The sequence below is a fragment of the Ciconia boyciana genome, chromosome 5, assembly GCF_034638445.1.
Source record: "Ciconia boyciana chromosome 5, ASM3463844v1, whole genome shotgun sequence".
Lineage (NCBI taxonomy): Eukaryota > Metazoa > Chordata > Aves > Ciconiiformes > Ciconiidae > Ciconia > Ciconia boyciana.
Window position 1 is genome coordinate 30,308,296 of NC_132938.1, and position 25,935 is coordinate 30,334,230.

General features: G+C 39.3%; 2 protein-coding genes across 4 annotated transcripts in view; one reads left to right on the top strand and one right to left on the bottom strand.

Annotated features, from left to right (window-relative positions):
- Window positions 1–25,935, bottom strand: part of SGCB (sarcoglycan beta) — a 41,017-nt gene that overhangs the window by 9,229 nt on the left and 5,853 nt on the right. The gene's annotated exons all lie outside the window — the stretch shown is intronic.
- Window positions 22–24,202, top strand: SPATA18 (spermatogenesis associated 18). Of its 2 annotated transcripts, XM_072862073.1 has the most exons (13): window positions 23–249; window positions 2,542–2,647; window positions 2,759–2,874; window positions 4,400–4,518; window positions 8,430–8,525; window positions 13,085–13,219; window positions 13,881–14,118; window positions 15,136–15,294; window positions 15,536–15,711; window positions 17,616–17,739; window positions 18,089–18,157; window positions 18,982–19,027; window positions 19,501–24,202. In XM_072862073.1, the coding sequence occupies exons 1-13, from the start codon at window positions 163–165 to the stop codon at window positions 19,506–19,508; spliced, it is 1,479 nt and encodes a 492-aa protein (XP_072718174.1). In that variant the 5' UTR covers window positions 23–162; the 3' UTR covers window positions 19,509–24,202. The 2 variants fall into 2 exon arrangements, with proteins under 2 accessions (XP_072718175.1, XP_072718174.1); XM_072862074.1 differs by lacking the exons at window positions 8,430–8,525; window positions 19,501–24,202 and having other exon boundaries at window positions 22–249; window positions 18,982–19,044.

Consider the following 25,935-nt stretch of genomic DNA (forward strand, 5'->3'; position numbering starts at 1 on the left):
TAAAGGCGGGGCTGAACGCAGCGCCGCCCAGAGCAGCGGGCCCGGGCCGGTGGTACCAGCTCCCCCGCCCCGCCCCGCCCCGCCTGCCCGCGGAGGTCTCCTGGGGGCACGGGACGGGGGAACCAGCGCATCCCAACCCCGGGAGCGAGCTGACAGCCGGCCATGGCCGACGGCTTGAGGAGGCTGGTCGGCGCGGAGAGCGGCCGGGTGCTGCAGGAGAAGCTGGAGAGCTGGTACCGGGACTACGAGGTGGGCCGCGGCCGCCAGCGGGGGGGATCCGTGTCTGCTGGGGGGCTGTACGGAGGGCGGCCCGCCTCGCCCCGCGGGCCCTCAGGGGGGCGGGAGGCCGCCGGCAGCGACGCCGTTGCCGCGGTGCCCGGGCCGTGCGGCGGTTTCCGCGGTGACGGCGGGACGCGGAACGGTGGCGGCCCCCACCGCCTCCGGGAGGGCGGGTGTCCTTAGCCCGTTGCAACCGAAACCTGCAGCCGGCCATCCTGGCCGTGGGGAGTGGGTAGTGGCCGCCTCTTGGGGTTCAAAAGGCTAGTTTGAAACCTTGACCCACGTGTGCACCCAGTTATCACAATTTTAACACCCGGTGCCTGTAGCACTAACAGCTTCAGCTGTTTTCTTTTTTGCCTATGACAAGGTTCACTGAAAGCAAGGACTGGAGGTTAAAAGTGATATTTGAGCTGTAATGACTGAGTCTGGATCAGAAAAGAGTTTTGTAGTAAAAGACCAGCAGATGGAAGGACCACGGGTTGAGGGTATGCTAGGAAGGAATCGCCTGTGGCCTGGGAACAGTCAGGAAAATGTGAGGAAAAAGGATGTTGAAAGTGAGGAGGTCATCTTGCTTCCTGGCTCTTCTGGGTGGGAAACCTGATAGAGCTGAGAGGCTGCTGCAAGACAACACAGCTGCAGAAGGGCTTTGGAAGCAGGGAAGCAGGCATGGGCAGAGAGTTTCAGGTATGAGTGAGGAGAAGGCTGGAGATGGATGTAATGGGATGCATGGAGGAGGACGAGGTAACAGGAGATTGAGGAGGCAAAACAGTGGAAGCAGGAGAGAAGGTGTAAAATTTAGGGAAAGGTGCGATGAAGGGAACTGAGATTTGAAAATTGGGAATCTTCTCAACAGAACCAGTCTTGACAGGGTTGTCACTCCTGTGTCCCCAGGTTTAATTAGCTTCAGGACACTGATAGCTGATTTGGTCATGAGCCTGTAAGCATCTACAGTGTGCTATGATTGGTGAGGAAAGGTGCTGAGCAGAGATGCAGCCTTTTCAAGGGAAGCCAGCTCCTTTTTTTACTTCATGATATGTAGGAGTTAGAGCATCTTAATGGCCAGTCAAACTCTCTGCAGGATTCATGGCAAAGGATGGTTTTAAGGAGGAATTTGAAGGTAGCTTGTAAAGCTACCATAGAGTGCAGGACAGCAGAGGAGGAAGAACAGAGGCACTCATTTTAAAATGTTCCAAATGGATGGTGGAGGTAGACCTCGGGGAGGCTGAGCAGTAGCAGGAGCTGAACTCTCCATAATAAGTGAGGTGAGGGTACTCTGCAAAGTCTTGGGAAATGAAGATGAGCAGCTTCAGGCTGCTGTTGTGGAAGAGGAGGAGCTGGCAGATGGAAGCACCGTGGGTGTTATGTCAGTGTAATGAGCTGGAAAAATGCACCACTGCAAAAGTGGTGTTCTGGTGGAGTTTAGCGGGGTGAGACTCTGCTCCCTGAGGCCAGAGGAAAGCATGTTGCAGCAATCAAAATGCAAGCTGACAGGGGCATGGGTGGGAGATTTAGCTGTTTTGGAACCTTGTAAAAACCATAAGGAGCCATTAAAGCCTGAAGACCTAGGGGGTGATCTACATTGAAGATGATACACAGGTTACGGGTAAAGATTAAGGAAGCAGGTACAAACTATGTGTTGTCCTGGCAGGTGCAGTAGCATCCTGGACAGATTAACCCCATCAACTCCTTTTCAGAATTGCATTTGCTGGAAGTGGTGTAGTTTTGCTGTTCTGTTGTTTCCTAGGCATAATGCTGGATTTTGCCCATTCTTTAGTAGTATTTGTTTCAGTTGGTAACTCTTAAAAATCAGATGAAATTGCATGGAGGCCTCATATGGCTGTTGACAAAGCCTTATATGTATTATTTCAGCTAATATGGAAAATCAGGTTTTGGACTAATACATTTTTTCATCCAGCAATCTCCTATCTTATTATTTTAAAAACTCTGTGTTGAAAGATTTTGACACAGATCCACAATTATTATGATTCTTCTTTTATAGATATTTGTGGTTGCATCTTCTTTATGAATGGGAAAAAGAGTAAGTTTTCTCAAGTAGTGAATTAACTGGGTGATAGAAGTCCTGATGTCTTGTTCGTTTGCCAATTAACAATGTGAACCTTTTAAAGATGAGTATTCTAGTGGATGCAGTAAGAAAAGGTTGTGAAGATGTAATTATAGGAGAAAAAAAAAGTCATGATCATAACAGGAATAATTTTAAGTAAGAAAGCCCAGGCAGATGTATTAATACACATTAATTTACAGATTAATTCCTGTGATCAGAATCTGAACCGATGCTGTGAAATAATAGAACTGAACTCTGAGATTCAAGGGCAGCTCTTCACAATCCTCAATGAAACATCTCGAGAAGGTAAATCAGTGCCTTGTCTTATTATTAACACATTTCACGTGTGTCATCTTTTCAAACTCTGGCTCTTTCTGTAAGTATTCTCACCATTTCTTAATGTATGTATTTTCTTAGGCGGGCATTACGCAGGTGTGGAAACAATAAAAACTCGTCTCCTGCCATGGCTAGGGACTTGTTTTTCCTGTGCTACTTCAGGAAGGCTCTTTGAAACCAACCTCTCTCTCACTCAGGTATGTAAGAAATTTATTTTAAGGGAATAGAACAGTGTGAATTTATACCTGCAGGAGAGCTTTAATGACTTTCTGTTAATAATAGCTTCCCTCCCTGATTTTGCTTAATGAAATATGTCCTTAGTTGCTTATGGAGACAACTGTGCTATTTCTCTGTCTCATCTGACATTTCTCTGTCTCATCTTTCCCTTTGAAAGGGAAATCAAAGAGGTAATTAAAGTTACTTTTGGCCTTCTAGGGCTTATGCTGTTTCATAACGAGTGACAATATGGAGGAATTTGCTTTGTAAGAAAAGCTATGTTCTTGTAATGCTTTCCTTTTTCTGGGTAAAGAATTATTCTACATTTACATTTGCAAAGACATCATAGAAGTATTTATGCCATCTCTCTATTAGTAAGCACCTAACGCTATGTGAAAATACATGTGTAAGCTGAAGGTGTGTATAAACTCCATGCATTTATCTGTGAGCTCCTTTTATTTTTTTTGAAGAAAAATCTTTGTTTAGTATCTGAGCATTATAATATCTCCAGAAGGGGAAAAAGAAAAAAAAAAAGTGCTCATGTCCCTCATGATACCACCACACGCATGACTTGATGTTTGGAGTTAGCATGTATTTGATATTTACTGAAGGGGTTGTAGTACTAACAGTTTGGCAGGAAAGACTGATCTGCTGTGCCTTTGTGCTTTGAAAGAACATAAGAGTGTTGGTTGATGCAGACTAGGGGAAAATACTGAAGATCTTGAGATTTGACAGTGATGTCTCTATGTTCTCTGACTTCTCATTTTTACACCTCTTCTGTCAAAATATTTCACAATTAAAATGACAAATGAAAAGTGATATCCTTGAAGAGTCAGATTCTAGTGTATTGCAGGAGTAGGGTTCTGCCAAAAAACCCCAAAATGTAAAATAATGATGTTATTAAATAACAGTACACCAGTTATGGATTTGTCATTGCACATGACATTCAAAATTTAAAGAAAAGCCTGCTGCACAGTTACTTATTTAACTCCAGTAGTATCAGGCAAATCTATAGGTTGTTAAAGACAGAGCTGCATGTGTAGTAGTGTGCTTTCTGGAATGACAATAGTTGTCTCCTCTGTTCTAATAACATTTTCTGTTATTTTGTGTACATGAATTCCCCAAAATTTTACTTGAGTTGGTGATATAGTCAGTCAGAAGATGACTGACTAGAAAAAAACCCATGCAACACATCTGCAAGAACACTTTGTTCAGATGATGTGTATACAGGTAGTAAATGTGCATATGCAGACCTTCCATATTCTCCATCATGAGGTGTAAATGAAGTGAATATTTTTCCTAATATAATTGAGTCCTTGTTTTGTGTGCCTGTAAGGTATTGCTGATGTCTCTAGAAGGTATGCAATTGCTTTTGTTTTCAGTTAGTTTAGAAATGGTCTTTACTGAAATGTTTAGAAATACATCTGCTAATAATGCTATACTACATTGCTGAAGGATTCTGTAAGGTAGAATATTCAAGCAGCATGATTTTGTGTTTTGTTGTAGGATTCAATTGAGAAAGATAGGCAGCTGAGAGAGCTAGCCAGCAATCAGACTTTTCAACTGCAAGAGCTGCAGGAAGAACTGACTTCAACTCGTCTACAGCTCAACCATGTGCAACAAGAGTAGGGGAATTAACTGTGATTATTTTTGATTTTTTTTTTTGGTTTTTCAACAAATCATGTATTTCTCTTGACATCTAAATACTGATGGAGATTTGTAAAATGTTTCATTTCTGGCTTAAAATCAGAGCTTCAAAGTACACCTAGCCTCTGGATTGTCTGTGTGTGTCCACAGTGGGGTACAAATGATACAGTCATACCCGCATTCATAAATTGACTTGGTAGGTTTTGCTTCTGGCAGAGGAGTTGGAAAACATGACAGTACTCTAGACAAAAGGGTTTTGTATAGTGCATGACCATCCCAGTGGAATTATAGTCAATGAACTGTTGCATGCTGAGCAAACTTTGATAAAAATTGAGTAGCAACACTTATTGAAGGATGTACAACATGTCATAATTAGTTATGGTATGTAATTGGTATGTGAACATCCAAGAAGATCAAAACCCACTGTGGTAAGATGGAGGAAGAAAGAGAGACAGATTTTCAAATAAGTGACTAGGACTGAACAGTTTTTGTCCAGTTGCATAAAACACATTTTGTGGAGCACTGTAGTCTCACAATGACTTAATTACAGAATCACACAGAATCACAGAATCGTATAGGTTGGAAAAGACCTTTAAGATCAAGTCCAACCATAAACCTAACGCTACCAAGACCACCACTAAACCATGTCCCTAAGCACCTCATCCAAATGTCTTTTAAATACTTCCAGGGATGGCGACTCAACCACTTCCCTGGGCAGCCTGTTCCAATGCTTGATAACCCTTTCAGTGAAGTAAAATTTCTTAATATCCAGTCTAAACCTTCCCTGGCGCAACGTGAGGCCATTTCCTCTTGTCCTATCACTTGTTACCTGGGAGAAGAGACCGACCCCCACCTCTCTACAACCTCCTTTCAGGTAGTTGTAGAGAGCGATAAGGTCTCCCCTCAGCCTCCTTTTCTCCAGACTAAACAACCCCAGTTCCCTCAGCTGCTCCTCATAAGACTTCTGCTCTAGACCCAAATTTGCTTCAGAAACAAATTTGTGCAGTTAGTGCCACTTCCAGGGCCATTTCAGAGATAGCTGCAAGTGACAGACACTTTCTCATGCATTCTATTAGCATGTTCACAGTCCTTGGGTCAGTACAATAAGTGATATAATTTAATACTCTTACTAAGCGACTCCAAGAATATCAGGTTCTCAGAACTGCAAACTGTATTAGCTAGATTAGAGGAAAGAGGTTCAATAGAGTATTTCTTCCTGTTTCCTAATGTTGTGGATATCTCCTGCTTTCATAGAATTGTAGAATCACAGAATAGTTTGGGTTGGAAGGGACCGTCAAAGATCTAGTCCAACCCCTCTGCTGTTGGCAGGGACATCTTCCACTAGATTAGGTTGCTCAAAGCCCCATCCAACCTGACCTTGAATGCTTCCAGGGATGAGGCACCCACAACTTCTCAGGGCAACCTGTTCCAGTGTCTCATCACCCTCATCATAAGAATTTCTTCCTTATATCCAATCTAAATCTTCTCTCTTTTAGTTTAAAACCATTACCCTTGTCCTATCACTAGGACAGGGGTAAAAAGTAAAGTCTCTCTCTATCTTTCTTATAAGTGCCCTTTAAGTATTGAAAGGCTGTAGTAAGGTCTCCCTGAAGTCCCTTCTTCTCCAAGCTAAACAATCCCAACTCTCTCAGCTTTTCTTCATAGGAGAGGTGTTCCATCCCTCTGATCATTTTTGTGGCCCTCCTCTGGACCTGCTCTAGCAGGTCCATGTCTTTCTTGTACTGGGGACCCCAGAGCTGGATGCAGTACTCCAGGTGGGGTCTCATGAAAGGGGAGTAGAGGGGGAGAATCACCTCCCTTGACCTGCTGGCCATGCTTCTTTTTATGCAGCCCAGGATATGGCTGGCTTTTTGGGCTGCAAATGCACATTGCCAGCTCATTTCTACTTTTTCATCTACCACTATCTCCAAGTCCTTCTCCACAGGGCTGCTCTTAATCCATTTTTTCCCCCAGCCTGTACTGATACCGGGGGTTGCCCCGACCCAGGTGCACGACCTTGCACTTGGCCTTGTTGAACCTCATGAGATTCAACTTGGGCCCACTTCTCAAGCCTGTCAAGGTCCCTCTAGATGGTATCTGTTCACTCAAGAGTATCAATTGCACCACTCAGCTTGGTGTCATCCACAAACTTGCTGAGAGTGCACTCAATCCTGCTGTCAATGTCATTAATAAAGATATTGAACAGTACCAGTCCCAATACAGACTCCTGAGGGACACTGCTTGTCACTCTGTTGGACATTGAGCTGTTGACTGCAACTCTTTGGGCATGGCCGTCCAGCCAATTCCTTCTTCATCAATTAGTCCATCCATCAAATCCATATCTCTTCAATTTAGAGACAAGGATGTTGTGTGGGACCATGTCAAAGGCCTTACAGAAGACAAGGGAAAGGACATCAGTTGTTCTTCCCTTATTCACCAATGCATATTAGTATCTGTTGTGTCTCATCTTGGATGAATGCAGGCATTTTAATTTTTCACTATCAAAAAAGTCTCTGTCAACTCTGAGTTAAGGATCAGTGCATCCCCTTGAAAAGAAGATAAGAGGACAAAAAAAATCTGATCTTGCAGTATATATTAACTATCAAAAGTGACAAGGTGGGATGGAGAAGGACCCCACAACGTTTGGAAGGAGAGGTTTTTTTGTTCTTGGCATTTCAACTGGTTTGCCAGAACTAGGTAATCTTGCAAAACAGTTCCAGCCTGGAAGGTTTAATAAGCAAAGGAGTTGTTTCCTGTTGATATTTCTAAATATAGAGGAGAGTTATTGAAGATTGGTGGATCTTATTAATGTATAAACCTGAAGGCAGGCTGTAAAGAAGACAGAGCCAGGCTATTTCCAGTGGTGCCCAGTGACAGGACCAGAGGCAGTGGGCACAAACTGAAACACAGGAGGTTCCCTCTGAACATCAGGAAACCCTTTTTTGACTGTGAGAGTGACAGAGCACTGGCACAGGTTGCCCAGGGAGGTTGTGAAGTCTCTGACCTTGGAGATATTAAAAAGCTGTCTGGACATGGTCCTGGGCAACTGGCTCTAAGTGGCTCTGCTTGAGCAGGGGGGTTGGACCAGATGACCTCTAGAGGTCCCTTCCAACATCAACTTTTCTGTGGTTCAGATATACGTAAAGCTTGGTTTAGTGGTGAGGCATTTCATCGTGTGGTCCTGTGTGGATAGAAAGAGATTATTTGATGAGCTGGAGAGAAGTGTTGGATGGTCAAGGAAAGTTATTCACTGATGCAGATTGGAGTGAGTATGTGGCAGTTTGCAGTACAAGAAAAAGTCATTTTGGGCTAGCTCCTGCAGGAAGTGGAAAATCAGTGGTAAAGCTTTTGTACAGTTTTGTGGGTTGCATTTTTCTGTGCAGTCAGGACAAAGATATATTGGCTGTGGTTTGCAAAGGTAGAAGTCCGGAAGGTGGAGGGTTGGGAAGAGGTAATTCAAGCAGAGATGAAGTAATGCGTGAAAGTTTCAGAGCTGATCCTTTCAAGGTGATGCAGTATGGAGTAATGATTGTGTAGTTATTGGCAGCTAGGGAACAGGTACGGGAGAAAGAGAATTCATGTCCCAAGATACCCCATCTATGGACAGTGAAGTCATTCTGAATGCTGTAAATTATTGAAATCGATGGAGAAACTGGAATTGAGTCTTAATGAAAATAATGGGTCGTAGCAAAATAATTCTGTTATTGCATAGACAGATAGGACTTTTTATAAGCTATTTGTGTGCTGATAGTCTGCACAAAGCCTGCTGTGATTGTTTTCATATGATAAATTGGTATGGACTTGGTCTGCTTAAACAGTCAGTTTGTCATATTAAATTCTCTGGTAGAATCTCTGCCTTTACCATGAAGGTTATTAATTTTTCTTGCAGTCTGGCAAAAACCCAGTTGGCTCTTGAAGACACAAAGACCAAATCAGCCACTACTCTTTTGGCAGCAGAAGATGAAATTGCTCAGCTAAAAGCAGCGTAAGAAAAATTGAATCTTGGGGTATTTGTGGCAGAAAGTCAGCATGCAGAGACACAGTCTGCCATTTACCTGAGCGGGTTCTGTTTATTCTACACTGTCCTATGCTATAGCAAAAAGTAGGTCTAGCTCTTTAACATTCTGTAGCTTTGTTTCTTGGTGTTACAGAGAGAGAATTAGCATGAGCAGATCCGTGTGAGAAGAACTCTTATGACTGAACTTCTATGCTTTTTTCTTTAGGATAGAGGAAGGATTACTTTGAAACTAGCAGCTTGGTAGCACTTGAATCTCGTATATGAAGTCAAATAGGAGAGAACCATATTCTGAATACAGCTGGAAACCGTTGTTTGCAATTTGCTATGATGCTCTTGGAAGTAGTGTGTGTGTTAAATAAAAGACACTTCAGTTTGTCTATCTTAAGATAAAATTCTTTATACGACTTTTTCTTTTAGACCATTTTTTTGCCAAATCCTTTTGCCTGTCTGCACAAAAGTAATGGCTGTTGGTAACGTTGACATCTCTGGTTTTAAAATGTTTTTTGAGTTTAAGTGTGTTAGTCACATCTGGGAAGATAACCTGGATCAGTAAGGGTGCAGCCGGGCGACCTACCTTTCCATTTCAATACAGTGGTCCTTAAAACTAATTTCCTTTTATGGCCTGACCTACAGGCAGTTCTAGAAGCAGTAATAATTCTTCACTGTTATGAAATGTAGCCCATGTCTCTCTTTTTTTGTATGTGTGTTATATTATCAGAAAAGAATACAAAGGTAGTTGGAATTAATTCCAACAGAATGAATCCTTGTGATAACTGACATTTCAACAACAGAAATATAGTCATACTTGTTAAATAAATGCTTGCAGCCATGGAGGAAACTTGACTTTGCTGCTTACGCTGTAGGAAAGGATATAACTGTTCACGAGTTTCTTTCCTATTTTTTACTTTTTCCTCAACTGAGAGGATGAGCTACTCCTGATAAAGATAACCAAATGAAAAAACCTCAGGCCATTAGAGTTTCTACTTCCAATATCAAGTTGAATATCACTTGTTCATCTCTGGATGTTTATCATTGCTTTTAGAATAATGTAAACTGTCAGATTTCATCCATGGACTTTCCTAGCAAGTGTTGATTACTTTGGATTTTAAGTTTTTGGATGGCTACCTAGGGTATAAACTCATATTCCCATAAAATGGGCTTTTTTGGTTTGTTGGGTGGAAACTAGCTCATATAACTCCTTGATTCTTAGATATAACCTGACTGCTGTCTTCCCAATTAAAACTATTAGTAGGGAATGAAGCATCTCATGATTCCCACGTATAGGTCTTAACACAGACTGGACAGAAATTGATGTTGCCATTTGTACTAATGACAGAAGAATAAAACATTCCTGTCTTCCCGTGAATTCAGGTATTCTGTAATCTCCACATACTTATGGTTCATGTTCACTCTCAGTTTAGCTGGCACTCTACATTTGCATCTTCTGCCTGGGTGTTCAACTTTTGATTGAAGCCAAGGTTCTGTGAATCATCTTCGCAAAATTTGAACCCTTTTAGTTGGGTGAAATCAGATTTGCCTAGTCTTCACCTGCCTGTCAAAACCAGAATCCTTCTAAAAGTAGAGGAAGTGAGGTCAGGACTGATCTGTGACACTTAGGGTAGGATATTTTTTTTTTTTTACACAAGGAACAGTTTGCCAGGAGTGTCCTTTGTATCTTTATAAACTTGTTTTTTGAGACTTTTGGAATAGCTGATTATCTCATTCCTCTTGCCTATAGTCTGTCTGTCTCGCATACTTAAATCAAAGCATGTTTTACAAGACATCTTGGTCTCCTGGGCTCTTATAGCAAATGTGGTCTAGACTCAATATATTTAAATTCTATAGCCAGTATAAGCTTTTGTTATATCAAGATATTAATTGTAACAGGATTTAGCTATTTGCTGCAGAATTATGAAGGAAAATACAATTTTTTTAAAATGAGTAACAGTCAACATCTAAAAGTAATTGGAAGTTCTTCAGGGGAAGACAAAAAATAAAGTGTACTAAAAACTGTTGTTATATACAGACTGAACAAAATCCTATTAGTACTATTATAAATGGAAGCTTACTACTAGGGTGCTTAGACTCATGCCAAGGTCTAATCAAACTTAACAAAGCCAGATGACTCACTTTGAAGTAAATGAGGTCAAGAGGGCTTTTCTCTCTTGATCTGCTGTATGTAGGACCTGTTATATAGATAGGCAGGAAGAAGTTTGGATAAACATGGTGGTAATTAATAACAGCCAATATGGTAGCTTGAATCAGTTACCTCAGGACCTTGTAGTGCCGCTGGTGCTGGTGGCTCTTAAAAATAGGTTAAACAGGCATCCAGCCAAAAATTACATAGGTGGAGTTGTTCTTGCCTTGAATTTCAAGGCAATCTGACTGAATGAGTCGGGCTTAGCCCAAGGACTAAGGGGGAACTGTGAGGGACTTTATCGTTAATGAATTGTTTGAAACTGGACAGTAGCAGTGGGCTTCTTTATGCAAACAGCATTAAGCAGATACTTGACACAAATTCTCAAGGCTGTTGTATTTTCTCCTGAGAAACCGTTTGAAGATGCCTATTTTATTTTTAAATGGTTAGATGGTGGAGTTTAAAACACTAGTTATACCCTTAAAATAAAAGTGGGTTATAAAAACTGTTCTGATTTTTCTAAGAACTATATTTTGCCTTGTTTTTTCTTTTTTTTTTTTTGTAGCATCTACATCCCTTTAACCTTAACAGAAAGATGATAATACTCTCTTCATTTTAGATTAATATTTAGCAGTAGAGTGAATGAACAATAAAACAGGAAACTCTGAAAACTGTATAGATTTAATTAGCATGTAAAGGATTAGTGTTAAGGCTTACAAAAGTCAGTATTGGTAATTCGTAAATGTTTCTGTCTTAAAGTTGTTTTTTTTTCCTTTTGGTATTTAGTTTTTCTTACAAAGAAAGAAACATTCATTTTCAGTGGTGGCTTTTCTTATGTTTATGACTTACCATGTGACTTATGACGAACAATGAAAGATGCAGGTATTTCTGCTGGTTTCAGTCTGTCATATGCTCTCCTGGGTTTTTTTGTTGGTCGTGTTCCCCCCCCCCTCCCCCCCATAAAGGCAGACCTATAATTAAGCATCTGTTTGTATTTGTAATTGTTATCTGTGGTCATGATGCAGCTTTGCGGATCCCACAGCAGTGAGATAAAGACCATCAAAAATTGCTTTAAAACTTTCTGAAAAATTCCCATGTGGATTATGAAAAATTCCCATGTGGAAGAGGGGTAAATAACAAAAAATAATACAGAAGTGAAATTACTACTTTTTATTTATGCTTTCTGTTGGATAGTTATTAACACTGCATTGTCTATCTGCATTGTCTATCATGGCAATTTAAGGAAAGCCTGACTAGTGTGTTTTATATTATATAGGAGTTTTTTGGGGGTGTTGGTGGGGTGTTTTTTTTGTACATAATGATTTTCCCCCATCTCTATCTCTAGAACTTGTCTTCCCAAATCTACTTTATTTTCCCAGTTGTTCTTTGTATTAGAATTCTTTAGCCCTCTTTTACTACTACTCTGCTAGAAGTCCTTGCTGGAGGAGCTGATTAAGGATGTCCATGGGATTGTAATAGTGTCTAGAGCTTTTCCTACCCAGGTTAGACGGACAGTCTTTCCTCTTAGCAGATGTGCTGGCTTTATTACCTGTGGTCCTCTCAGTCAGCTTGTTCCTTAAAAAGGCCGAACAGGAAGCTCGTCAACTGATAGCTGTTACAGCTTTCATTGGTTCAGATCCTCAAAAATCTCACCAGGGTCCTTCAGTAAAGAAAAGGAATGACAGACTGATGCCTCCAAAATGAATAGAAAGCATCTTTTTTTTTTTTTTCCCCTTTTGGAAAGAGGAAAACAACAGTAATATCTGTGTTCGGAGGGAAAGCAGAGATGTTGGGATACTTTCTAACATTAAGAGTAAAGGACAGAAGATACACTTGCTTAACTGGTTGTCTGCTGATGTTTAAGAAACACTGCTTCTCTTGGGGAGAGCAGGAGAAGAATCATTAACTTTTGATATTACTTGAATAACATCATTGGTGACATCCTTTGGCTGACTAATATATTCCAGCAAAGACAAGAACCTGAGGACTGATATAAGAAAATACCTAGAGATTTAAACTGTAGGAAAGAAAACTGAGCTGGTTTAGTTAACATCTTAAATATGAGAAAGAAACCAGTTTTTTTCTTAGACCGCATCATCTGAGCCAGTGCAAGGACACCAAACATTAACCAGTGATCTCTCCTGTAACATGAAGCGTAGTGTGTCCAGTCTCCTGCCACAGTACACTTTTACATTTTAAAGTGCAATTAAGAGTATGCTTTGGAGTATGCTTTTTAAAAATCTTGATTTCCCTGTATTTCAGCATAAGGAGCTTGCTCAATATTTCTCCTCTTTTTCTGTTCTTTTTGTTTGATGATGAGGATTAATTGATAGATGGTTTGCATTGGTAGAAGGACATCTTGTGACTGACATTATTCTGTGTGGTTAAGTCTGAAGACTTCCCGTGCCCAAGAGAAGGATGCTCTGAGGAAGTTAGATCGTCTGAATGACTATGAGCAGCAGATTCAAATACTGCGGGATGAAATTTCTATCCTGGATGCCCAAAAGTCTGTTCTCCAGAGCAGGTAAAGGTGTTATTCAGAGAAGTCACTGAATCAGAGAAATGTTCATGTTAGGTAGCATGAATTCCCTCCTCATTTTAAATTGAAGTATAAACAAAAGCTAAGCTTTTGTACTTTGTTATGAAGGAACATAAACTCTTTAACTGATATCTCATAGTGCCCAAATGTTTTAATTTCAGGCAGTTAAGTTTCTGGCAAAACAGCAAAGAGAGCAGCTTTACAAAATACATTGAGAGCAACTATTTGGGGTAGAAAGAGATGGTTAGTTTTTTTGTTTGTAAGTCCTCTTTGAATACTGTATCATTACAGGGCAGAACTTGTTATATTCTCACTTGTTTGACTGTATAGCTCTTCAGTGGTACTGAAAGAGGAACAAATCTCCAAAGTATTACTATTTAAGTGTGTTTCCCCAGAACAAAGTGCACAGCTGTGCACACTTTAGGAATTACTTTAATTTTATTGTTCAGGCCTTAGCCCATAAAATGTATTGACACAAATGCCTTCATATTAGACTAACCAGCTGCAGCTTTACTTCTTTAATTACGTTGGCTCAGAATTTCAGCTTACCCTGGTAATGATTAAATTGACACAAAATTCTGTGCACTAGGCAAAAGCATCTGAGGATGGTGAAGTGATCTCATGCTTCTTTGCATGTCTGTCATAGGCTTGCACGGAGCCGCTCTCCTTCCCCAAGGCACAGTGAGAGCAAGTCACCTAGTCCGCTTCCCCTGAGGAGCTGCTCACCTGGCCGAGCCAGACGTACAAATGCTTCACGTCGCGCCTGCCTGGTAGCTCGCTTTGGTGACATTTATGCTCAAGAACGCTTGGATGCAGAGACCCTTTTGAGGACATACATCAGTGACATGGAGATGGTGCAGAGGATAATATACATTGCAGCTGTGGTAAGCAAAAAAAAAATTTCTTGTTTTACAGGCCAGAAGTGTTTTATAAAATAATATGGCTGGATTGGATTAAAATGTGTGTAAATTAGCATTTCTGTGAAGTACTGAGAAGAAAACTTCTCTTTTTTTCCCTTTCTATTTTTCTTTCTTTCCCTCTTGCTTTTACATTGAACTCTCAATTTACTGTACTTTTCTGACTGTCCTGTCCCAACATTAGAACAGGGCCAGTGATCTACAGTACAGGTGCTAAAAGGGGCACGTAAGAAGACTGAATGGCTCTGAAAGGTAGATGATTCCTGCACTAAACAACACCACCTCATTCAGATGAATTCTTTGGGGAATACTACGTTTTAGAAAGCTAAAAAATCTTTCCATATCATGCTTCCCTCTTGCCTGTAGCTATGTGCTTTTCTAGTTTTATTTGGTCCCTTGAAATTACCTAGATACCTCGTGTTTACCATGAACTCAGTCTGAAGAAATTTGTTTTCATTTTTCTCCACTTAATCTTCTTTTCTATAAAATTGATGTAGTACATACCTGTGTCAGAGAGGCAGTGTGTCTCTTAATGTGTGTGATCCCAAGCACACATAACTTACTGAAGTTTTTTTCCCACAACTGTCATTCAGTTTACACTCTCCAATTCAACCTTTCTTCCCAACAGACAAGAGATGCTCCTGTCTGACATGTTAGGCTGTGGCACATAAAATGCTATTACTGAACTCTGCTCTTGATATATTTGAATGTGTTTCCATTGATTGTGGATGTGTCATGGAATCCTACATAAAAATACAAGGTTAGGTGGAAAGCTTTTCAATCCTGCCTTCTGCAAATAAATCACACTTGATTTAATCACAGAAGTCCTCCCAGATGAGTACTATTTTTAACTTTCACTTTTACAGCAGTGTTTTATATTCCTTTTTACAATGATGATACTGGGTTAAGTTCATCCTCTCAGATAATTGACAAAAAATTAATCTCAGTCTCCTGGATTTAACTAGATGTTCTTTATGTTTGCAGGAGTCTTTTCATGCAGCAAAGATGGCCTACAGGCAGTTCAAAATACGTGTAAGAGAGACTCTGTCTTTAGGTCACTCAGGGCCTGAGTCACTTGAAGACACTGTCCTGGATTATATAGTTCGCCATGAGGATCTGTATGACGTTCAAGGCAGTGTCAATGTAAGTCAAGGGCAATGGGGAAGTGATGTGTTGATCATTTTGGTAGCTAATAAATTTGGAGCGTGTAAACTGGAAATGTGCTGTAACCTGAAGAAGAAAAAGTTTCTTATACTGATTATACTTCTTATACTGATTTTTTTAAATGTAGAAAGCTGAGAGGCGTATTTAGGAGGGATTTCCATACTTGCCTGTGAATAAAAGTGTTAATGAGCTTGAATTACTCAGTTGTGTTTATTTTCAGGAAGTAATTCGCTCCATGAACATCAACCCAAAGATTTCGTTTCCACCAGAGATTGATTTCATTGTGATCAGTACTTTGATTCGAGAGTTGTGCCGTGTGGCTTTTTCAATGCAGACACTTGTTCCTCCTCTTGATATTGCCTTTGGTACTGATGGAGAACTTTTCAGTGAGACCAAGTAAGAATTCTTTATTTTCAGTCAGATTCTTACTATTAAAAAAATCCATCAGGTTGTATAGTCTACTTCTTTCCTAATTAATGGTTTGTAGTGAATTTGGTATGTCATGATGGTATATAAATGCCAGAATGTAGACCAGTGTTAACAGCTTTTTTTAATGAACAGCAGAGCAATTTTCTGGATAAACTTCAGTCTCTAGAGCATATTTAATTTATCCTTTAAGAGGAAAATTATCATCAGCTTTCCTTTCCCTGTTTAGTCTCTATCTGCCTCCAGTGTTTATAAAATGTGTGCATCTTTGTGCCTCCTTTCTGGCCCATTTTGTAAAAGTCATGTTTACTGAGATCTGGCAGTTGGTGCCTGATACCAGGATCATCAACGTGTGTGCTGTGACCTCCATGCTGTGGCTGCTGTGCAACATATGGATCTTAATACACTCCCATCTTTTCTTGTTTAGAGCTGAGCAAAAAGAAAAATGCCTTTTAAAAATGGGAATTTTGTTTAAACAATGCACACCATATCATAGTTTTTCTTTTTTCCATAGGGTCAGGGATGGCTGCTTTGTTAGCTGGCAGAGAACTGTAGGGTACTCCCATGCCTTCAAGAAAACTAATGGGATTGATAGCTAAAAAAAATGGCTCTCAAAAGGAAGAAAACCCACACCAATAAGGAGGTTTCTAATAATAATTTGAAATAGTATGGAACCCAGATGAGGAAGAGCTTGAGAAGCCAAGGAGAGAAATCAAGAAGATAAAAGCAGCCATTCAACAGGAGAGGGCGAAGTTGTACATGACTACTTAATGATCCTGTCCAAATACTGGGCAGTTAGCTATTTGATACCCAAAGCTATTGGCTGAATTAAGAAGGCAGCAGTGCTATGGTATAGTCTTGGGATGCTTTCTCCATCTACTTGATGCGTGTGGCCTTCAAAAAACAGGTGTAATGTGTTTATACATGCTGCTGCAGGAGACATATATACACACATCTATCCATCTATATAGATAAACATGTGACATATATATGTTTACATATATAGCATATATATGGAGTACACAGATATGGAGCAAAATTTGTAGAAATTAAAATAGGTCTGTTAGTTATGTGTGATACCATTGTATAAAAGGGCTGGCCAAACCTCATCATACCCTATACCTTCCTCCATGCAAAGCTTCATGCCTCTGTTTACAACATCATTTTATATAAATTGCTATTGTATATACATTACTAATGTATAGATGCATTGCTATTTTTTTAATTTCAGTTATTTGGTATTTGTTTTGAGTTTGAATCCACAAAGCCAGACATGTATTATTCAGCCAATATTGCAGACTTAGGGAGGTAATATATATCTAGTATGTTAATACACGCCTTCAAAATAATTTTTCTTAGCTAAAAAGTCACTCTTTCATTATCAGTATCTGAGGATCTTACTAATAAAATTGCCTCTTATGTCTCATAAGATACTAGGATGTAACTTCATAGTTGAGAGAGAGTATTTCTGTAATATCCTTTATAGGGGTCTTGTTTTAGCAAGCTATTTCAGGAAGATGGGATGACTATGCCTGCCAAAATGCTGCTCAGGAGATTTAATCTGTCAGTGGACCCAAGGAGCTTGGCTTGTGTGGGGCTTATGCAAGAATAGTGCCTTCTGAAGTGTGAGACGGCTTTATTGAAGTGTCTCTCCAAATAAGTAGACAGCATATTCTGCTAAATCTGTCTTAAAAATGCATTTCTTTTACAGGTTCACTTAAAGAATACTTATTTTTGTGATACGGAAATATTGTCAAGAAAGATGTTTATGAGCTGTAACTAGTATTCTGCTTTTTATCAGTATTGACTTGAAGCATCGTATTTATCTTTTGGCACTTATATACAGACATTTCTTGTACTTCGTGTTTCAACAGATACCATCGTAGTTTTGATTCTGATTTCACAGCTGCTCTGGTGGCCTATCATGTATGGCCTGCTCTGATGGAAAATGATGTTGTAATTGTAAAGGGAGAGGCAGTCACAAAAAGAGGAGCTCTGGTACGTACTTCTGTGAAGGAACATGTTAAGGGAAGTAATTGGATTTAAGCACTGTTTTAAAATTTAAAAAGATAAGTTCTTGATTGTTCCCTATATGGCTGGAGTTGTGTATATCAAATATCAGTTAGGTTTTAGTGCCTCATCCTGTATTTAGGATTAATAGGTCTCTTTGCTTTAATGTATTCATTATGCAGATGTATGATTGTTGGCAGAGCCTCTTCTAAGGTGAATGTTTACTATGTTTACTCTGTCCTCAAACCTTTTCTCCAGCATGGCAAGTCTGCTTGCCGAGTCTGTCTTTATTAAATGCCCTCTCTCAGAAGAGGTTTGTCAAACTCTTCTCTTGTAGTGGTCTCACAGAAGCAGAAGTAGAAGCAGAAGCCGCAGCCGTAGCACCAGTCCTCTTCTATCTCATCATGTAAGCCTCAGCTGAATGCTTATAGTATAAACAGCATCAAGTATTTTAAACTCAGAATGTAGGCAACGTTTTAAAAAATGCTGATGTGCCACATGTACATTCTAACATTGGGAATAAATGCCTTTGCTGGGTCTGGAATGAGGTGAAACTGAACTGACAGGTAGTTATTGCCTGGTATAATTATCAGTGGAGATACTGTATGAGAAGTAGATCATAGTTGAATTCTCAGAAGTATCAACTGTGGATCTCAGATTGCTTTCCCCCTACTCGCCCTTGCTTCAGTACCCTTCTGAATAACTAATTGCATCATCTTGATGTGTTTTAGTCATCTTGCAGTACATATACAGAACACGGTGCCTGCCTCCTGGAATTAGTAATCTAAATTTTACCCTCTAATGCCTCAAAGGAGCAGAAAATCAGTGTAGGGTGGGCAGGAGGGGAAGAACTGAGATGGTACTAAGAAGATATGTGAAACCTTAGCAGAGTTCTGCATATGGTATAGTTACACAGTATTTCTAATTATTTCTGTAAAAATGATGTGTATTTTTCTAATTGTTAGCCCTTCTTATTAAATTGACATAGGTGCCCTCAACTTAAAATGTGAATATTGAAAATGTGAGAGGTTTCAGGTAAGACTCACTTTTTTGTGTATGTGCAGGGTGTGAAAGAGAAACCAGAAAGTTGTTGAATTTGACTTTGTAGCAGTGGAGCTGCCCAGATGGAGTAACGTGTGCAGATTTTCTGACTGTTGATGGATCCCCAGGTGCCTTTCTTGAATACAGTTCTTTAGCACACCTGAGTTTCCTTTTCTGTTTGTCTTGCAGTTGTCTCGAAGCCGCAGTCCTTCACCACTGAGGAGCGGAAGCCCAAGTAAGTGGGCATATTAGTTCATAATGACTCATGGTTTTCACATTAAGCCCTTGAATGACTGAGCAAAGAGACAAAATAACATGCTGAAGGTCTGGACTCTAAAATACTTGTCGAAGTCTTATTTATAAAGTGGGTAGCCCCTTTCTTTTCTGTGTATGAAAAAAGGCTGAAATTTCTGACTTGGAAGAGAGCTTGCTTTTCACTACTCAGAGCACTTTCATGAGTTCTCTCTGCTGGTTGCCTTTATTGTGGCCAATTCTATGGTAAGTAAAACTTGTTCTCTTCCACACAGGAGAGACAGTTAGCTGCATGCCTGATAGCTCCATGCCTTTCAAAATCCAAAGAGATAGCTAAGTGGTGATGGTGAAGTGAGGGATTTCAAACAGTATGAATGTGTGCCCATCTTGAAGTCAAGCAAATTTAGAGATTTAGAAAAAAAAAGTTGTACTGAAATCTGTCTTTTTCTTCAATAGGGCGTTAACTGAACATGTTCCTGTGATTCAGTACATCCGGATCCAAAAACTTCACTGGTGCCTTTTCTCTGCAAGAATACCTCAAATCTCGCAATAATGTGAATGGCAATTGTCACTCCAAATGGAGCTTGTGTTTAGTGTGGTTTTTAGAATTATAGAAGGCTTATTTATAATTTTAGAAACTAATTCAACCCTTCTGATTTAAAAACAAAAAAAAAGTGCATGCAATATGGGATCATACTCATTTGGCAAAATTTGTAGAGCACCGAGGAACCCATGCTGTAATCCTGCAGATGGAGATAGAATTATTGCATCTAGAATGTTTCCCACAGATAACAAATAATGCAGTTTATCTTGATAGGATGTTCAATATAACCTAAATGGTGAATGTTGCAGAATGTTGAGGTTAGCTGTTACTTGAAAACAATTTCATTAACTGGTGCTTATTTACAATTTTAGAAAATGGCAATAATCTTAGGATGTGCCAGTCTCACACAGCATCCTCTGAAATACGTCCTTGCAGTAAACCGAATTTTCTAACTACAATGCAAAATTTGCACAGAACAGTCATAAACTACCAATACTCCAGCAATCTCCAGAACTTTATTGAGATTTACTTATGAAAGCACAGGTGTGTGCTTTAGCAAGGCAGTAATAGTCCTTGTTAAATTCATTGTTACTTAGAAATGAATATCATAAAAATTTGTAGTTTGGAACTTAAAGTATTTTGAAAGTGTGCCACTGACTATTTGTAGGCTTGAAATATTTGCTTGAGGTGGTGTATTTGGTATCACTTTTAATGGGCTTTCGTACCAGACTGATACATTAGTAATTCCTGTGAACACAGTGAAAAAAACCTGTCCAGTTATCTCCTACTGTGGGTGTTTATTACATTTTAAGTTTAAAAATTAGAGACCTGAAGAGATTTTATTCTGGCACTTTAAATAGTTTGTTCCCCTTGTGAATGTTTATTTTAATATCAGCATTTTTGTTTTCGAGAGAACTGATACTGTCTGTCTCTCAGAACCTCATCTGTAGGGCCAGCCTTAAATACAAGCCACACAAGTGACTGCTTGGGGCCTTGTGCTTTTGCATAGAAACATAGGATTTGTCATAATGGAGCTGATGTGTAATTCACCAACTCCACTGTCTCATTCCAGTCAATATCTGATGCTTCAAAGGTGTGTGGTGCTTTTCCCAAATTATTCTCCACAATTTTGGAATATAAACAATCAGAAGAAGGAAAAAACTCCTTTCTGCCTCCTCTTTTAATCACCCTATCCCCTGGAACATGACATTTTATTAGTACTAATGTAATAACATGAGCAAAAATATTTTTATTAGTTCTGAAACTATTTAGTAATTAAAATTAAGTTACAGGAGCAAATTTTGTGATCCCTTTCCAGGGATCTTATGCAGATTTACACATCCATGCTCTTTCTCTCTACTTCTTGTGTGGCTTACAACTTTGGCACAAGGCTCTTTGGCACAGGATCAGATTTCAGGCAGACTTCAGCATTGGTCCCCATGAGCCACAGGTCAGCTGTGACTCTAGTTATACAGATGTATTTTCATTGGAATTAGGCCCATTAGTAACCAATGAGAGCAAAATGAGGTCCTGTACATAGGGTGTCATTCACAGAGCCACTCTGAATGAACTAAGGGGACACAAAGGCACATGCACATTATGTGGTGTACTTTCTTGTTGTCTAAGAAAGTCACAAGAGAAAGTGCAAAGCAATATGTTTCCTCTAAGAGCCTGATTGTTGCTCACAGCTATGGATCTGGGCTTGAAGTAAACCTGCATATTTCTGCACTGATCTCATGATTAAAACCACGACAGTTCTGGAAAAACTGAGCACCTGCAACTTGTGTGGCAACAGAAGATAATTAGATATCCTGAGCATGATTTTGAGCAGAAAAATGAAGAATTTTGAGAAATCTTGTAATTACCAAGGGCTAAGGAGAAGTAGGGTTTTTAAAAATTAGGTATTGTATGTTTGTCTTCTGCATTTAATTACCAAGACATTTCTGTGTTATTCTTTTGACTTGAAGTAAGTTTCCATGCCAACTGTGAGAAAACTAAGACTACATCAAGAAAGTATGTTTTTCTTGACAAGCATGAGAGGCAGGGTAGTTCCAGACTTGCACACACCTGTGATGCCACTATGAACTAGTATTCCCAAAGATCTAAAAATGCCATAAAAGACAAATTCTCAGTGCTTGGTGGACCATCTCATCTTGCTCCCCCAGCAGGTACCTAGAGAACTAGTTAGTCTCAAAGTAAAAGAGAAAATTAATGACATGACAGCCAATGACTTGTTTTGGTAGTGAGAAAGCAGCTCTAGGGTTTTTTTAGGTTTTTTGTTTGTTTTGTTTGTTTTTTGCGTAATGTTGCAGAGCAGAGCAAACCATTTTCAGCAAAATAGGAAGTCAGTCCACAGCATGATAACACTTAGTTAAACAAACCTAACTCTACTCAGTTGTACTTTGCAGCCCATAGTCTTTTATAGGAATATACTGTTTTGTACTGGTTGCCTGCGCAGCTTATTTATAGCCAATTAAATCTATAGGTCAGATAGAAGATTGCTTTTGGTGTCAGGTTAGACACTAACAGCTCCTGTGCTTCTTTTTATCCACGTGACAACAGCGCAGAGAATGCATACCAATAAAGATTGTATGGAATTAACCAGCAAATGCAAAATAACTTATAAAAAGGGACTTCTGTAATTGCTTTTAAGACCCTATGAAAGAACGGATCATGAATGTCAAATTGATGACTTGATATTTTAATAAGAGTTTTAAAATCTTAAGTAAGATTTTTTTTTTTAATTTTCTTTTTTTCTCTTTAAATCACAAGGCTGGGTAATGCCACACTTGTAAATACAGCAAAGTAGAAACAGTAAGAGTGGATTCTAATAGGTGACAAAAAAAAAAAAAAGGCAGTAAGGCTTCTATTACAAGATAGTTTTAGAACAGTATGATCACAATTAATGTGTTAATACCAGGAAAAAGAAGGCTACAGATTTTGAGCTAATTTAAACTCTTTGCAGATGGACTGATGGAAGTGGGACTGCATGGGATGTAGAAAAGCACCACCTTTGGGCCAAGATGTTAATGTAGAACAGCACGTGTTTGTGAGGGATTTTGAGATTGCTGGAGAATTTCTCCTGCATGTCAGCTCTTTGAAGGCTGATTATGTTTGTCTCAATTCAAAGGCTGTCCCAGAGTCAGTCTAAACATGTGGATGTTTTATCACCTATTTCTGGGAAAATACAATGTCATAAAAATATCTTCAGTCTTCCTTCTTCAATGTTTGCATCCCAATAACATAAAATAGAGACTCATGCAGAGCTAGCAGATACTGATGGTAAATGGCTCAGCTAAATTTGCTACTGCACAATGAAGATTTAAATTCAGAAATTATCTTAGATAGATTCTCCCACCATCCTGATAGGAGAAAGAAGGTTGGGAGCAGAAGGTTGGTGGAATCCTTCCATCTAATCTGGTTGGCAGTGAGTTGCGGTGCTGATTCAGACTTGTAGGAGGCTGGGGCGATGAGCGGTAAGTTAAAGCAAAAATACTCTACAGCCTGAAAAAAGTAAATGTGAAGGCCAAAAATTATCAAAATGCTCCCTGGAAAACATATGCCTGTACATCCTCCAGGATTTGAGCCTTTTAACTTTACTTTTGTATTGCATGTATGTACTGCAAAAGTTTGTCATCCTGTAAAAGTGCCATCAGAATTAAATACTTTCAGCTTTATATAACCTTTGTCAGCCATTTTGGATTGGTGTTAACTACACAATGATTTTCTTACTGTAGCATTAAATAGTCAAGCTTTGTATTGAAGAAATGAAAATGCATTTGTTATGGCTTGCGGCTATATTAGCATGTGTTCAGATTGAATGTTTTAAGTTTCAGTACTGTATTTCTTTTAGTCATGCAGCATACTAATCAAGTATACTAAAGAAATGTACATTTCATTTTATGGTTGAAAAGTTGGAAACAGGTTTTTGATAGTTTAAAACACATGTATCTGTCAGGCTCTTGCTGATATACAATGTTGTTTATGTGGAAGCTTTACCTTTCACTTGGTAAATGGAGCACAAACATAGAGCACTTGGTGTCATTTTACTGTTAACAGACAAAAACCACAAATAAAGTGGGTGGTGTGTTTATACTTTCTTATGGCTTTGAGAAGGCAACACTTCTGCCCTGCAAAAACACAGTTCTCAAAGTAATGTTACCTGTTTGAAAGTAAAATGTCAGTATAAGGATGGTGTTTACCATTGTTAGTATTGCTTCCTGTGAAATTGGTTTTTCCTAAAGGGCTTTGGCCTGTGTTCAAAGTTCCTTGTTTTAAAATAAAAATTTTATAAAAAGAGATCACTTCAGGCTAATTCCTTCTCTTTGCAGTAGCAAAGAGCCTTTTCAGAGCCATTCAGCCTTTTACATCAAATCACATAAAGCAGATATAACACTTAACCTTTATAAACTGCATTCATGACCTTCAGTGAAAACCTGTCTCTGTGTTGATGATGCATGCACCCTCAAAACAGCATGGACAAGACAAACACCTATTATTTGGAAGCATCATCTTCTATTCACAGAAACTATTTTGCCCTATGATCTTTTATACAGTTTGCACTTTTAACAGCTCAATTGTTTTAGTTAATAAAAAAATGACAAGTATTTTTCCAAGTTTTGTCTACCTTCTGGTAAGGTGTGGTTCTCAGGTACTTAGTTAATGAAAAAAATAAGGCAAAATGTTGCAGTTTAGGAAAATCACACAAAGTTTATTGTATAAAATGACTATACTAAATTTTAAAAAATATTACAATATGCAGTTTTCATGTTAACTAGCTTACAACAAAGATTTATCAGAATCTCTTTTGACACAAATGTAAGATTAAGACAAGCTGAGGGGCTATTTCATCAATTTTTTTCCTCTGTTTCCCAGGGCGAAACTTTTATGACTGCTTTCAGGGTAACTTGTTCATATTGTAATACTGCATTGAGTGCATGTGGTAACAGACTTAATTTTCCCTGAACCATTATGTATGCTTTGTGGTTTTATGTATCAATCAGAAAATGAATGTCTTATTCTTTAAAAGCACTTTACATGCTGCGAGTAAGTGAATGATTACTATTCAGCTGAGCTGAGTTGCTTAGGTGAGGGCACGTGAAGTATTACCTGGTTCAGTGCAAAGTCCTCCCCAAGGCACGTTGCCATGGCTTTCAACTTTACCCTGGACATCACACCTTTGCTCAGAAAATGAAACTTGGTTATTTCTACATGCCAGTGTAATTTGGGCAGGAATCTACCCAACTAAAACCAGACACAGATGGAGCTGTGCCAGTCTTTTAATATGTAAATACAATGAGTATTTTCATTTCCAATCAGTGTATGGTGTATTGCTCGACGTGAAGAGCTTGTGCTTTAAATGAAGTACTGCCTTCAAATTCTTCAGCTATTAAATCAGTGAAATGCATATGAAATTTTGAATTTAACCAATTTCAGTAGATTAATACCAGTTAGTACCATTAAGTCTTTCTCACCCAGACTGGAATTTCAGGGATGACTACCTACAATCTAAGTAATGTGTCCATTTCAATTAGTCTGAATAAACAGCATGTTTTAAACTATTACCTCACAACTGCATTGTGAATTGGTTATTTTGTTAAAGAATTAATAAAATACCAAGCCTAAGCTCTTTGTATCTTACACTAACAGCACCTGACCTGCTCTGAATTTAGCTTAAACCAGATCTCAATTGCTGTTATTGCAAATTAACATCTGATGTTAAACCTCAAGGTGACATCTGTTCTCTGTAAGCTTGCGGTCTTTTCCGTTGATGCTGCTGTAACTGGCCTGGCACAGTTTATCAGGAGTTGTAATAGATTGTCCATCACAGGAATTTTAAGCTCGGACATGCATGTTTGTCTTACACTACACTACAGTCCAGGGAAATCAAAACAGGAAGATGTGGAATAATTGCTGGAGGTGACTTAGTTATTCACACTTTTAGGTAAGGCACAGCATTGAAGAAGCTTCCCAGGTGGAGTGCAGCTGACATGCAAGGAATCCATTCCACAGAAGCTCCCTAGGCCTGCAACCTTAGATGTCAGTAACGCCAGGGGAACTTGGTGTGTTGGCTCTAAGGGGAACTGCCCGGAGGGTGGAGCGGTGTGGAGATACCGCGGCCAGGCTCTGTGATAATATGGGAACTTGAAGGTACCACGGAACCGATAAGCTGCATATTTGCTACCCTGGGCCAACAGCCTGTCATGTTTTTGACAAAATGCTGTCCTTTTGGTGAACTTTGCTCATTATAACATCATTATAATACCAAAACACACCTCCATCCCAAAAGCTACCCGCCTCCAAGGTGCAACCACCCCTCACTGAGCTTGCGCTCTGAATTTTTCTAG